Genomic DNA, 15,564 nt, shown 5'->3' on the forward strand with positions numbered 1-15,564 from the left:
CACGCATCTACATCTACCATCCTTCAGCAGTAACGACGGAGCCCACCGCCCGAGCGGCAGCCTCAGCCGACCTCCCCGGCCGCGGGGACGCGTCGGGATAAATGATCACGCCGCGCTCGCTCGCTCTGGGCGCAGACCCAAGTAATCGATCCCTGATCCTGGCGGATCTAAACCTACTCTGTGCAAAATGAAGGATTTTCTCTGTAAATACACACCATTTCTCTTACTATTACACGTACAGCTAGCTGAGTGTCTTCTTCTCCTCATTTGGTTGGGAGTTGCTATGCAGTCCCGCGGCCCTCGCGGCCCACACGTACAAAACAGAATTTTTTTTGGCGGCCCACTAGATGGCGCTCGCGGCCCAAGTGTGGGCCGCGGCCCTATGGTTAAGAATCACTGCTTTAGGGGTTATACTTTGTGACCGCGGTGTTTTTTTTTATTGTGCACTTAGAGAAAAAAGTCAAAATGTCGAGAAAAAAGTTGAAATACAATTCGACTTTTTTTGCGAAATTGTACTTCATTAATCCCGACTTTTCGACTTTTTTCTCGACATTTTTCTTGACATTTCAACTTTTTTCTCTACATTTTTCTCGACATTTCCACTTTTTCCTCGAAATGCATAATGAATAAAAAATCTTCCTCCTCTAAAATATTTTAATTTTTCTCTTGCCCTGACACTCTTCCATACATGTAGGTCCTACTTTGTTCTGCGGTGGTTTTCCATACTTTTAGATTATATTTTGTCCTGCGGTGGTTTTCCATACTTTTAGATTATATCTTGTTCCAACGTGGTTTTCCATACTTTTAGATTATATCTTGTTCCGCGGTGGTTTTCCATACTTTTAGATTATATTTTGTTCCGTGGTGGTTTTCCATACTTTTAGATTATATTTTGTTCCGCGGTGGTTTTCCATACTTTTAGATTATATTTTGTCCCGGGGTGGTTTTCCATACTTTTAGATTATATTTTGTCCCGCGGTGGTTTTCCATACTTTTTGATTATATTTTGTCCCGCGGTGGTTTTCCATACTTTTAGATTATATTTTGTCCCGCGGTGGTTTTCCATACTTTTAGATTATATTTTGTTCCGTGGTGGTTTTCCATACTTTTAGATTATATTTTGTTCCGCTGTGGTTTTCCATACTTTTAGATTATATTTTTTCCCGGGGTGGTTTTCCATACTTTTAGATTATATTTTGTCCCGCGGTGGTTTTCCATACTTTTTGATTATATTTTGTCCCGCGGTGGTTTTCCATACTTTTAGATTATATTTTGTCCCGCGGTGGTTTTCCATACTTTTAGATTATATTTTGTCCCGCGGTGGTTTTCCATACTTTTAGATTATATTTTGTTCCGCGGTGGTTTTCCATACTTTTAGATTATATTTTGTTCCGCGGTGGTTTTCCATACTTTTAGATTATATTTTGTCCCACGGTGGTTTTCCATACTTTTAGATTATATTTTGTCCCGCGGTGGTTTTCCATACTTTTAGATTATATTTTGTTCCGCTGTGGTTTTCCATACTTTTAGATTATATTTTGTTCCGCGGTGGTTTTCCATACTTTTAGATTATATTTTGTCCCGGGGTGGTTTTCCATACTTTTAGATTATATTTTGTTCCGCGGTGGTTTTCCATACTTTTAGATTATATTTTGTTCCGCGGTGGTTTTCCATACATTTAGATTATATTTTGTCCCGGGGTGGTTTTCCATACTTTTAGATTATATTTTGTCCCGGGGTGGTTTTCCATACTTTTAGATTATATTTTGTCCCGCGGTGGTTTTCCATACGTTTAGATTATATTTTGTTCCGCGGTGGTTTTCCATACTTTTAGATTATATTTTGTCCCGCGGTGGTTTTCCATACTTTTAGATTATATTTTGTCCCGGGGTGGTTTTCCATACTTTTAGATTATATTTTGTCCCGCGGTGGTTTTCCATACTTTTAGATTATATTTTGTCCCGGGGTGGTTTTCCATACTTTTAGATTATATTTTGTCCCGCGGTGGTTTTCCATACTTTTAGATTATATTTTGTCCCGGAGTGGTTTTCCATACTTTTAGATTATATTTTGTCCCGCGGTGGTTTTCCATTATTATATTTATCCTAATCAGCTCCATATTTGTAGTCACATTGGTTTGGTTAACCCTAACGTATAAAAACGTTTTAAAAAACATATATCAATTGAATATATCTATTATGTAGTGCATGTGAAATAGTAACTACATTTTATAGAGATGATGTATGTTAAGGAATTGTAAATATGTTTATTTATTTAGGATATCATGTAACTGACTGATGTATTCACAGTGATTCAATATAAGTTGTAAATGTGCCTGTGTACGGTTTATTTTAATATTTACTAGGCCCTCCAGAAAAACGCGATTACGCGATCGCATAATTCATTGCATAATCAGCCAAATGGCGCAGATTACGCGGGGATAGATTTATTCCTAAAAGGGCGCATATTTCCCGCGATAATTGCATATGTCCGCGCTGAATATGCAATTATGCGGGGATTATGCGGGGCTCGCTTGATTTCCGCACATTTTCGCATAAAGTTTGGAAAAGGGGGAAGTGTGAGTGACATGTCGGGACTCGGGACGCCCGGTCGCATCGTGCGGGACCCGCCCGGGGACCTCCGCACCTCTCGCAGAAGCCGCCACCTCCCCAAACAGCAGCTCTCACCCGCGGGGGTGAGAGGTACAGGGAGTGCCGTCTCCGCCGAGCCCCCAGCTTGCGCGGTGGGCGCGGCTGCCGGTGGACTCAGGATCCGCGCTGACCGCGTACCACTGCGCCCGCTGCGCACGCTCCCATCCACTTGGGGATCTTGGCGGCGGACGTGGGGTGACAGCTCTGGCTCGTCCCCTCACCGCGCCGGTGCGCCCGGCAATCACCCGAGCACCGAGCCGCGGGCTGGAGGGGAGAGACCAGGCGGGGACCGGCCTCCGGGCCGCCACCGCCCCTCTCCACCTGCGCTCTCCTTTTTTTTTTCGTCTACGACCTCAGATCAGACGAGACAGCCCGCTGAATTAAGCATAGCCTATTACTAAACGGAGGACAAAAAACTAACAAGGATTCCCTCAGTACAATCAGCATTCTTTTAATCTGTGTTCTTATGTATTGAGTGTTGTATGTTTTTATCATGGACCTCGAGTCTGACTAATAAACGACGATGATGATGATGATGATGATGAGTAGCGGCGAGCGAAGAGGGAAGGGCTCAGCGCCGAATCCGCAACTTCCTGCATATTTTGCATATTTTGCAATTTTCCGCATATTCCACGACTTCCCGCATATTCCGCAACTTCCAGCATATTCCGCAATTTCACCGCATAAAAGCACATAAAAAACCCGCACATTTAATCGCATAATAAATGATTTTAGCCCGCATAATCAATTATTTTAGCCCGCAGAATCAAGGATTTTTGCCCGCGTTTTTCTGGAGGGTCTAATTTACTGTTCAAAAGCACAATATCTTTAACGGTTTACTTCCTTTTTTTGTATGAAACTTTATTTCAAAACGGTTTACTTCCACGTCCATAGCAAGAGGAATCAATGACATCACATCTGCGATCGGGGCACTCGTCACGTGATCAGGATCTCTGCTCGTCACTCTATGACGTGACATTTTTTGAGTTTTATTGTTTGTCTTCATTTCACACATTCCGTTATTTGCTGCATTTTTTCTCAGTTTCCACTTTTGTGTTTTTGTGTTTTTATGGCAGTTTGTTATCTTCTCTATTCTCTTACTTTGTTTTATTGGTCTTGCATTCATTTCTTTCATTTAATATCTCTTTTTTCACATTTCAGTAATATTTTTGGACCCTCTTATCTTGTGATGATTTTTTTTGCATCATAAAAGCTTCCCTTTCTGGATGTTTAAGGAGATTTATGTTCTGCTTTTTTCTTTTTACGCTTGCAATACTGTGTTTGTGTTCTGTCTCCATCAGTTTGAGGTATTTCTGTTTCTTCTAGTCGCTCTTTAATGTACATTTGCCTTCTCTGTACCCATTCATGCTTATTTCACTTCTCTTGTTCCGGTTTTCTGTCTAAATCTGGTTGTTGTGACTCGCTGTGTCACTGTTTTCCTCACGTGGTTGACGTGTTTCATTTGTAGTTGTTTCTCCTTTGAGTTGATTGAGCTCTGCTGCAATGGCCAATGCCGAAACAATGTCCAAACATTTGCCCTTTGTTTTATTTGACAACCTTTTGTTTCATTGGTAGGATCCAACCAAAGGTTCGCCCTCACCTTATGTATTTTGGCCTGGAGAAGATGAGTTTGAGAACACTGAACTGGATTTCCAGCTCAACCTAGAAAAGCACCGGTTGTTTCGAACGGCTCATGTTGGTGTCATTCAATAAACGTCTGCTCTTAATCCATGCAATCTTGTCGCTGATGCTCTCAGTATACTTGATGTCATTAATATCCACATGCTCTATTGAAGGTGAAATTAAATTGTACAAATAAAAACGTATTTATAGAAACATGCATTTATCACAGTTGCATAAACTTGCATGCATCTCACCTCTCTTTTCATTGGGTGCCATGGCAACCAGACAAGTATGCTCTTCAGGAGCTCTTATGCCGGCTGGAGCTTTAATGAGAAACGCAGCTTGCCAAGATGTGGACTTAATTCAAGCAGCTTATAAGCAGATTCTTCCATGTGCCCCCTCTTTTTTTTGTTTTCAATTTTAGCTGTCATCATCCAGTTTTACGCAGCTTCGTATCCCTGCAGGATTTAAAACCCCACTTCCAAAAAGGCTGGGATGCTAAAGTAGAATGCAAATCCCAGAAACCCATATTTTATTCACAATAGACCAGAAAATTAAGGTTTCCATTGAGAAAAATTTACAATCTGAAGAACAAATGAGAGTACTCCTGAAATGAATAACAACACCACATTAAGTGTGATGTTTATCACAGTGCAGCATCCCCTCATCTATAAACATCTGGTAACTATGGTGAGCAGTTACTGCTCAACTTTGCCCTTAAACCTGTATCTACCTTTCAGCATTGACATTTTCTTTCCAGATCTGCAAGCTGCACATCTCATTGGCGCTAAAAGACTTCCAAACCATCAGAGATGCAGGATTTTAACCAGAGTGCTGGTAACAAGTTGGATGGTATCTCTACTCTTTAGTCCAGCGATAGCAAGACACAAGTTTGGGCAATTAAAGCAAAAGAAAGGATACTTTCAAGATAAAACAGAAAATAAAAGTAACCACAAAACAACAGTCCTCACAATAAAAGAGCACAAGTAAGACTAAGACTTAGAGAGAATATAAGAAGACTCGTGGTCACGTTTTTAGGTTTGGCTGATAACTGTATGACATTTTTGTTTTTGTAATTGCATTACAGAAAATCACAATATTCTAATTTTCTGTGACAGTCAGAAATGACATAGCATGATTAAAAAAAAGTGGGTTGCCGTAGCGAGAGTTTACGACTGGGGTGAAGTTTTTTGTAGCACATTGGGTAATATCACATAAAGCAGAAAAGTGTATAATTATGGGCTTGGACTTTTGTTTAGTGGCCGGCTCAGCCAATGGTGAGTGGTCATCAGTTACAGGGCTTAGCTAAGCATCCAGCAGCTGGTGGAAATCCAGTGTCAGCTGAACGCAGTGGGGATTCCTGATTTAGCCATAAATGGTCACCAAATCTGTGGTCCTGTGGTCCGGATCACTGCAGTATCTGCTGTCTACATCTGTTTCTATCCCTGTAGTACACCAGCTAACCGCTGTATCTGTGACTACGTTTACATGCAGTCAAAATTCGGGTTATTGCTAATATTCCGGTTACTGAAACATTCAGAATATTCCGTTTACATGGTGATTAATCATTCAGGATATCTGGATCAAACCAGCGACGCACGGAGAACGTGATGACACAATTCCCGTCATTTCCGCTTCTTCTTCCTGTATCCAAATTAAAAACAAATGCTGCTTCACACAACTTTTCTCTCACCTTCTTGTAAATCTTCTTTCCCGGTACTTTCTACCGTCTACAAATGCAGAAATGTTCATATCCTTCATTACATTTATGAAGTGATTAGTCTCCTCCTGGTCTTGGTTTCTCCGTGTTTAGAAGAACTTCCTGGACTCAAAAGACCAGGATTCCTTGTGAACAGAGCATGTGCAGAAAACAGATTCCTGTTCCGTTTGATGGGGATATTCCGTTTGGTGTTTACATGACCCAATATTCAGGTTTTAAAAGGAGTAACACAGGGGTCATATTGGGGTTTTTAAAAACCTGAATATGAGCAAATTCGGGTTATTCAAAGGGGTTATTGGTGTTTACATGGCCGTGCAAATTCAGGTTATTGCCAATATTCAGGTTTTAAAAGGATTATTGATGCATGGAAACACAGTGTGTGTCTCTCCTCCATCTGTTCTTCATTCTCTCAGTCTGATCTCTCTTTTCCTGCTCTACTCGCTGGTCTCCAGCAGGAGGTCCCCCCTTATGATCCAGGTCCTGGTCCAGGTTTCTCCTTATGATCCAGGTCCTGGTCCAGGTTTCTTCCTCCTAAAGGGGAGTTTTTCTTGCCACTGTTTGGCTTAAGGTTTTTCTCCCACTAGGGGAGTTTTTACCTGCCATTGTTTATGTAATAATTGCTCGGGGGTTCATGTTCTGCTCTCTGGAAAGATCCTAGAGACAACTTGCGTTGTAATAAATGCTATATAAATTTAAAAAATCAGCTGATGGAGCTGTTAGCCACAGCTAACTGGGATTGACAGAATGTGGGCGTGTTCCAGCTTCCTGGGCCTGTTTGTTGTTCCCATCGTCAACATTTCATCACGTAGTACAGAGGGGGAAAAACCTTCAGAAAAAACTCACAAGGGTTTTTCCAGATGTTTTTGTGAGTTATTGCTGCACCTCGTGGGTGTTTCTACTCGTTGATGAGACCCATGAACCCAACATGTTGCTGATCTGTTGCAAATTAACATAATTGGTTGTAAGAGGATCCCGCAGGTGCTTCTCTTTAGCACTCTACTTTCGTAAGCCTTTGTTGCCGGTATCACAGGTAATTAGAGAAATGAAACATTTAATATGATTTCTATGTTCTGTTGTTTTTTGTGATGTTTTATTTTCATTATACGAGGTACACAACGAAATTAAAAGCAGCACGGAGTGGTGTTTTCCTTCCAAAAAAAATGTTTAGTAAAGAGTAGAATAAGTATAAAATAAAATTGTACAAAATAAAATAGAATAGACTCTGTAAAAAATGCTATATATAAAAAAAATGTGCAAAAGTATAGCAGTGCAAACATATAGGGGTGAATCCACAAAGAACAGATTGCGCCCGCAAATAGCGCTGTGAATTGCGCCGCATTTACGCCCACAATTTGCCCCGCTTTAAGGTCCTATTCACAAAAGATTTTGCTCTAATGATATGCCGGTGCAAACACGCCCATAAAGTTTTGGAGCTGAGTGCAATTTGCACTTGTCTGAGTGAGCGGAGCTGTTTCCAGTGTTCTCCATATTTCAGCACACAGATTGGTCCATAATGAAAACTGCAGAAATAAAAAATAAAGCGAGTGAAAATAAAACGCTGTGACGGTAACGGTAGGCTCAGCCTGTAAATCCTCAAGACACTGTGCGAAGAGCTCCGTTCCCTCTCCTCCCTCCTCCCTCAGTGCTGCTCAAGGCTGATTTATGGTTCCGCGTTAAATCGACGCAGAGCATATGGCTAAGGTTACGCGGCGACGCGCGCCGTACAGTGCGCGTCGCCGCATCTTTCAGGCCCCTTTTGTGCGCAAGCAAGCTTTATAGATGAGGCCCCAGATCAGGATCTGACGGTAGTTCATGTTCTGTGTTTTGCTACACACACCTACAGGTCAGCTGTTAAACACACACATTCTAGATTTATATGTTTATATGGAGGAATTGTTTGTAATAAAGCAGCCCCTTATGTATGGATGAATCCTGAGTAGGGCTGGGCGATATGGCAAAAAAAGTGATCACGATTTTTTTTCCCATATTGAACGATCTCGATTTTTAATCACGATTTTTTTAAATCAGAAGATCCCCCCTCCCTTCTGGAATAAAATAGAAAGAAACCAGAGATTAGTTTTTTTTCTATTAACAAATAAAGCAAATAGCATGTTTTAACAAGAGCCATATAGAAAATGGCACAACAAACAGGTAGTTTTAAGCCGTTTAAAAAGGTTTCAAATAGTTTTAGCAGACAAAAAAAAATGTCATGATCATTTAAAATGTAAACCAACCAAAAAATGCGGTTGTTCACAGTTTTTCATTTATTTTGCCATTTTATTTTCACAATTGCATAGATAAAATTGCAATGACATTATTAACAACAAAAACAGTAAACTCATGAGTTGAGCCACTGTCAAGCAGCTGGCGATGCGGTTGCTTAAATTGACCAAAAGGTGGCTCTCTAACATCACAGTTTGTTTACTGTGCGTGACTCTGACGCTGGTTAGTAATTAAGAAGTTAAAACTCACTTAGCCAGCAGAAACGGCAGTAGGAGCATTTATTAAATTTATTAACTGTAGTACGGCTATTATGAGAGGTTATTTCTCACAGTATTAGCCTAAAGGGACTAAGGCTGATTTATGGTCCCGCGTTACACCAACGCAGAGCCTACGGCGTAGGGTACGCGGCGACGCACACCGTACGGCGCACGTCGCAACGCGGTTAGGCTTTCTTTTTAATACAAACTGATTAAACTGATTACATTCTGTAGTGGATAGCCTGAGTAATAAGGACGTACCGTTTTTATGGTGACAAAAGAATCATCTGCTGAGCTCTGCTTGTTGCCTCCGACACATTCACTCCGCTGAGCGCGCACACACACACACACACACGCACATGCACGCACGCACACACCCATGTCGGGGCCGCGGAGTTTCTCCCGGTGATCCGTAATTTGTGTACAAGCAGAGCGAATCACAACTTTAATGAGTGCGGTTCAGTTTGACATTATTGTCAGTCTATGAGAAAAACATTTAATTTTATTAAAATCGAAAAATAATATTTATAGGCTAAAAAAATAAGCGTCATTAAAGTAGCCGGCTGGACCTAATCGAGTAGTCAGCTATATGGCCGGCGCTTGTGGAAAGCCCTGCTTTAAGGAACGGACCAGAATTATGCATGGAATGATGAATAAACGTAAAACACAGAGCTACGTCTCCCGTCTGGATCCTTACCGACTGCCGCGGCATCTCATGCGCATGATCAATTAATGCAGACAGCGCAGTGCCAGGAAAGCGGGTTGTGATTGGTTGTCGTGCACTTTGCTGCAGCATGTTTTGCACGTGATCGAGAAAGTAGACCCACAGCTGATCACCGTGATCGAACTTAATTTGATCGCGATCACAAATCGAGATCGTATAATCGCCCAGCCCTAATCCTGAGCTCCGTTCTGTTATTTTTATTTTTAAATCCGAGATAAGTCCACAACCCCACTTGATCTGACTGTTTACAGTCATGTCTGACTGTAGATTTCACCCTTAATATCATTCAGTATCACACAGGCTTGAATGATATTGAAGAGAGAGAGAAACAGAGACAGAGGGGGAGTGAGGAGTGAGGAGTGAGTTTGCGCGCAGTTTAATACACGCTTCTGAAACACGGTATTTGCTCCACTATTTTTGCGTGTGGCAAATAGCCCTGTCCTTTGTGAATTAGACGGTTTTTGCAATGAGGCTTATTTGCATAGAAAGGGGGCAATTTTGCGTCGAATGTATGAATATTACCTAATTTACATGCATGCAAATGGCACAGGCGCACCATGACACTATTTGCTTGGCAGCGCAGTTTGTGTTGCAATTCGCCCTTTGCTGGTGCTTTGTGAATTAGACGCTCTCTTTTTGTGTCATTTGCACCGGTTTAGCGGCCGCAAAAGCCGCGCAATCCTTTTGTGGATTTACCCCATAGTGAGCAGAGGTTCCCCTGTTGTAACATGGTGCATGGGCTTCCTATTGATGGCAATGTTCAAATTATGCACTAATTACCTCAATCTTTTTTTTTTGTAATATACGGTAGATTAAAAAAAAAGAAACAAAAGTAGCTAAAAACTAAGATTATATGTTGTCCAGCGACTGTCCTGATTTTTAAAGGTCTGCTTTGGCCACAGCAGACCTCAGTTAGTGTCTGATTTGTGTTTTTATAAGTTTTGTTTATTAAAGAACACCCAGTGACCCTACTTGCAATCAGCGGGTACAGATGATGGATGGATGGATGGATGGATGGATGGATGGATAGATATATAAATAACTCAAGTTTCTTCTGTCATTGTTGTTGGAACTGATGTTCAAAGAAGTTCAAAGGTCTTACAAAACCAAATTTCTCCAGTATGCTCCTGCTGTTCAGCCGATATGTGATTTCTGCACATCCTTTCTTTCGCCTCAAATAAACACATGGGTCGTTGACCCAACGGAGCTAAAATGTCCACCCCAGATGGGACTTGAACCCACAATCCCTGGCTTAGGAGGCCAGTGCCTTATCCATTAGGCCACTGGGGCCGTGATGGGACTGATATGTGCACCTCACATGTGAAAACAGGTGTTTCCCAATCCTGTGTTTGCAGGTGGAAGAGCTCGTTCCTGCTCAGCCTGGTGTTGGGCCTGCCCGTCATGGGCCTCACGATGAATAAAATATAGGTTTATGAGATTTGAAAACCACTCTGTTCTGTACTTTTCCTCTTAATTTTCCTGATGGTGTTCCTATTTCCAGAGCCCGTGAAGAGCGTCCAGGGTCATAAGAAGTTGGAGCTGGTTGTCTCTCCAGACCTTCAGACACCCAGCAGGTCAGGGATCAACAACGGCGCTGCGTCACAGCCAAACCCCCCCAGCTCTCCTGAGCTGAAGGTACAGAAATGCTTCATCAGCGTGACGGGAATGACCTGCGCCTCCTGCGTAGCCAACATTGAGAGACACCTCCTCAAACAGAAGGGTGAGTGAGAGGGAACTGTCGGGCACGGGGGACGCAGCAGAAACAACCTGATCTCACAAAAATCCGTGAAATGCCCACGACCTCTCACCACTATTTTCCGTGGCACCAACACGGAAATGCTATAATTCCGTGTGAGCACCACGGATATTGTACCATGCAAAGTCAATGGGATCCGTTGTCGTGATATATACACGGATTATTACATTATTATTATGTATATATTATTCTTTATTATAGTGGCTAAGTTATGAGTTTTTGACGCGCAAGTTACTGTTTGTAACTGTCAGTTTATAAAAGCATGTTTTTAACGCTGTTTTAACAGTGTTTTAATGGTGTTTTTATGATTTTTAACAGTATTTTGACGGTGAGTATTTAACCGTGTTTTCTAGTATTTAATGTAAATTTGAGTATTTAACCATGTTGTATGCTGTCGCCATGACGGCGTAAGTGATGTGAAATTATTATTTTTAGCAAAAACCACCAGCGTTTCTTACTTCTAACCAATCATAAGTGGTGCATTAACCTAACCAGACCTTAACCAGAGCGTCGTCCAGCCACAAAATATCATTTTTAATTGCTTTTGAACCAGGAAGTGGAGACAGGCGATATTTAAATTCATTGTTTTAACCATTCTCCCATTCCGTCAAACACAGGGAATACCCTCTGGACGTCTCCTCTACGTCATAAAACAGCGTTAAAAACCTGCTTTTACAAACTGACAGTAACAAACAGTAACTTGCGCGTCAAAAACTCATAGCTTAGCCACTATAATAAAGAAAAATATATACATAATAATAATGTAATATTCTGTGTATGTATCACGACAACGGATCACATTGACTTCGCATAGGTACAATATCCGTGGTGCTAACACGTAATTATAGCATTTCTGTGTTGGTGCCACGGAAAGTAGTGGTGAGAGGTCGTGGGCATTTCACGGATTTTTGTGAGATCAGGTTGTCTCAGTCCGGTTGTTTGACGGGGTTTGGGCTCTGACTCACAGGGATCGTCTCAGTGTTGGTGTCACTGATGGCTGGAAAGGCGGAGGTGAAGTACGTGCCTGACGTCCTGGATGCTTCTGTTGTGACCCAGCTCATCGAGGACTTGGGCTTCGGGGTCAAACTGATTGAAGATAATGCTGTGACACATGGAAAACTGGACCTCACCGTGAGTCCTCATTACTACAATTTTGATTCTCCACTTCACACGGTCGTCCAGAAACCACCACACAGTCACGTATCTGCACCTTGTTACCCCTGCAGATTACAGGGATGACGTGTGCGTCGTGTGTCCACACCATCGAGTCCAAGCTCAACACAACCAAAGGGATCCTTGGGGCCTCGGTTGCCCTGGCAACCAAAAAAGCACATATCCAGTTTGATCCGGAGGTTCTGGGCGCGCGAGATATCATCAGGATCATTCAGGTCTTCATCATTGAAAGCTCTAATTTGAATCTGCCCTTGTTGACAGAAGGAATGCTATAATTCCATGTTGTTTTCCTTTGAAGAGTCTGGGATTCCAGGCCAGTCTGGAGGAGGCAACGCTCAACAACAACCTCGATCACTCGGAAGAGATTCGACAGCAAGTATCTGTTTTAAAACTTCCATCTTAGTTAGGATGTAGGTAGGGAGGCAGAGACCCCCAAACAAACGCACTTTTTACATGGACCGACGCAGGGTGGCGTGTCAAGCTGCCCCGCCAATAACTCGCTCTGAGGGTAATAATAACTACTAATAATAATGTAATATAATATAATATAAATAAAAGTAATAATCACCTTCAGGTCTAATGTAAACTAAACTAACGCGGGTGGCGGGTCGTGGGAGGGGTTTGCTGATCACGTAACCTGAGTACAACCCACCAGGGGAGTTTTTATTTATTATTATCAGTACTTGAGTTGTAAAAAACAATCAGGGGGGATGGTGGATTTTATCATATGGGGACAGATAATTTGTGCTGATTACAAATAATTAAGTTAAGTTAAGGTAATTAAGTTAAATGCAGCCTTCTGTAAGCTTTAAATATCCACTGGACTTACATCAAATACATCAAAACACAACAATAAAAAACACTTTTCTGAATATTTGTCTTATTTCTAGTTAAAATGTCTCATTTTAGTAAAAACATCTCATTACACTTAAAACAAGACTCAACCCTGGAAAAAAACAACAATTTTCACCTGTTTCAAGTAGATTTTCACTAGAAATAAGTAGAAAAATCTGCCAGTGGAACAAGATTTTTTTGCTTGTAATAAGAAGATAAATCTTGTCCCACTGGCAGATTTTCCTACTTATTTCAAGTGAAAATTTACTTGAAACAGGTGAAAATTGTCAAATAAGTTATTTTTCTGGTGATGACTCTAAATGTTGAAATAGCAGTAAAACCACATTCATTGATGAAATGACATAAGGGATGGAAAGGGGGGATGGCAGTTTTACAGGGGGGGATGATTTGGACCATTTTTATTTCAGGGGAGATGCCATCTCCCCTCATCCCCCCTCAACTCCAGTACTGGTTATTATTATTATTTTATTAAATAAGGAAACATCTCATGAGAGTAACAACAGAAGAAGCAGGAAGTCACAGGTAGGATCTATATTTGCTAGATGAGTAACTGCGGAGACGAGGAGATCTGCAACCTGATTATCCTCAGAGCCTCAGACATAAACCGGCATGTCCAGAACCACGAAGGATGACCGTCCGTTGTTTGAACAGTGGACTGACAAAAATGACAAACTGGGATTTTGCAAGAAGCAAATCCTGGCCAAAAAACACTCATCACGATGTTCATTCATCCTCATTTTGAAAGTTCCACCCGTCTGACGGCGTATAAATCCTGCTGGGGTAGAATGACGTATTGTCCCCCACTCCCACACAGGTTAGGTTTTGTTTCCAGGATATCGATCTCCCCACTCTCCTTCCCTTCTCTCCCCTCAACCTGAGCTGACATTCATCACCCAGCGATAGCAGTGAGATCCAATCTAAAAAGGCCTAAAGATACATCTGTAACAGGGAGGTGATGCTCCTTCAAAGGGAGTAATTGATGCACTGGACACCCCAGATGGGACTCGAACCCACAATCCCTGGCTTAGAAGGCCAGTGCCTTGTCCATTAGGCCACTGGGGTTACAAATGTAGTGTTTGTCCTGGATATTAACAGCTGCTGACATCATAACTCTCATCTCACAAAGACAAATCAGTGGAGATGACTCACTGTTGGAGCTGCTCTTCAGTTTGGGAGATTCAGATTCAGATTCAGATGTTTTATTTTCATTATACGAGGTATGGAACGAAATTAAAGGCAGCATGGAGTGGTGTACAGATGATGGATGGATGGATGGATAGATAAATCAATAACTCAAGTTTCTTCTGTCATTGTTGTTGGAACTGATGTTCAAAGAAGTTCAAAGGTCTTACAAAACCAAATTTCTCCAGTACAGGACTGTCTCAGAAAATTAGAATATTGTGATAAAGTTCTTTATTTTCTGTAATGCAATTAAAAAAACAAAAATGTCATACATTCTGGATTCATTACAAATCAACTGAAATATTGCAAGCCTTTTATTATTTTAATATTGCTGATTATGGTTTACAGTTTAAGATTAAGATTCCCAGAATATTCTAATTTTTTGAGATAGGATATTTGAGTTTTCTTAAACTGTAAGCCATGATCAGCAATATTAAAATAATAAAAGGCTTGCAATATTTCAGTTGATTTGTAATGAATCCAGAATGTATGACATTTTTACAGAAAATAAAGGACTTTATCACAATATTCTAATTTTCTGAGACAGTCCAGTAGCTCCTGCTATTGAGCCGATATGTGATTTCTGCACATCCTTTCTGTCGCCTCAAATAAACACAACGGTCGTTGACCCAATGGAGCTAAAACGTCCACCCCAGATGGGACTTGAACCCACAATCCCTGGCTTAGGAGGCCAGTGCCTTATCCATTAGGCCACTGGGGCCGTGAAGGGAGGGATATGTGCCCCTCACATGTGAAAACAAGTGTTTGGCGTCAATACAGTCACAGCTAAGGTACGGCAAGGTTACGAGTCACAGAACTTAACTACAGTATCAATCAACATGCCCGGCAAATACTCATCACAGAAGTCTGCTATGTAGCTTATCTGTGTGGTCAAGAAAATTTTAACTTTTTCAAATGCAGTCTCACTCACATCCTGCTAACATAACTACAAACACTACACTTTAACAACGTGTTGATTATGCAATACGCATCCGTTTTCTGCACCACGGACAGCAAGCGGCAGTTAGAGAGCAGAAAAAGTATCTGACAAACGCAATTTAACTCATTCGGTTCACTTTATTCACTATGTCAGTGCAACATTATCACAGGGACATCCCAGTTTAACTTCAAACAGTTAAAGTCCAAATGCAAAAAGGAGAGGGAGGGAGCAGAAGACAGAAAGAGAGAGAGTAAAAAAGTCAAATATTTCCCTTAAACTGATTTATAAGCGGGTAGGGTGATTTGATATCTTACCTTAAGATGAGCACAATTAATCCATCAGTGGCTAACAGCCTCGTTAATAGCTTTTTGAAAAAAAAATTGCAGGGTTGCCTGCTTCCTTTTCATTTTTGTAAGTTAGTGACACTGTAAAGAGCGCTAAAAACGAGATTGACCTAGCG

The 15,564-nt window shown here is 41.4% G+C and overlaps 1 protein-coding gene and 3 non-coding genes across 5 annotated transcripts in view; 1 reads left to right on the plus strand and 3 right to left on the minus strand.

The window, feature by feature from the left end:
- atp7b (ATPase copper transporting beta) overlaps window positions 1-15,564 on the plus strand; it is a 53,239-nt gene that overhangs the window by 17,734 nt on the left and 19,941 nt on the right. For both annotated transcript variants that reach the window (XM_061716187.1, XM_061716186.1), the window contains exons 3-6: window positions 10,700-10,918; window positions 11,922-12,085; window positions 12,181-12,342; window positions 12,426-12,499. In XM_061716187.1, coding sequence (XP_061572171.1) covers window positions 10,700-10,918; window positions 11,922-12,085; window positions 12,181-12,342; window positions 12,426-12,499 — 619 coding nt within the window. The remainder of the gene's footprint in view (window positions 1-10,699; window positions 10,919-11,921; window positions 12,086-12,180; window positions 12,343-12,425; window positions 12,500-15,564) is intronic.
- trnar-ccu (transfer RNA arginine (anticodon CCU)) lies at window positions 10,416-10,488 on the minus strand. The gene has a single exon. It is a non-coding gene; the product is annotated as a tRNA-Arg (tRNA).
- Window positions 13,972-14,044, minus strand: trnar-ucu (transfer RNA arginine (anticodon UCU)). The gene has a single exon. It is a non-coding gene; the product is annotated as a tRNA-Arg (tRNA).
- trnar-ccu (transfer RNA arginine (anticodon CCU)) lies at window positions 14,813-14,885 on the minus strand. The gene has a single exon. It is a non-coding gene; the product is annotated as a tRNA-Arg (tRNA).

This window comes from Cololabis saira, chromosome 24 (genome assembly GCF_033807715.1).
Source record: "Cololabis saira isolate AMF1-May2022 chromosome 24, fColSai1.1, whole genome shotgun sequence".
Classification (NCBI taxonomy): domain Eukaryota; kingdom Metazoa; phylum Chordata; class Actinopteri; order Beloniformes; family Belonidae; genus Cololabis; species Cololabis saira.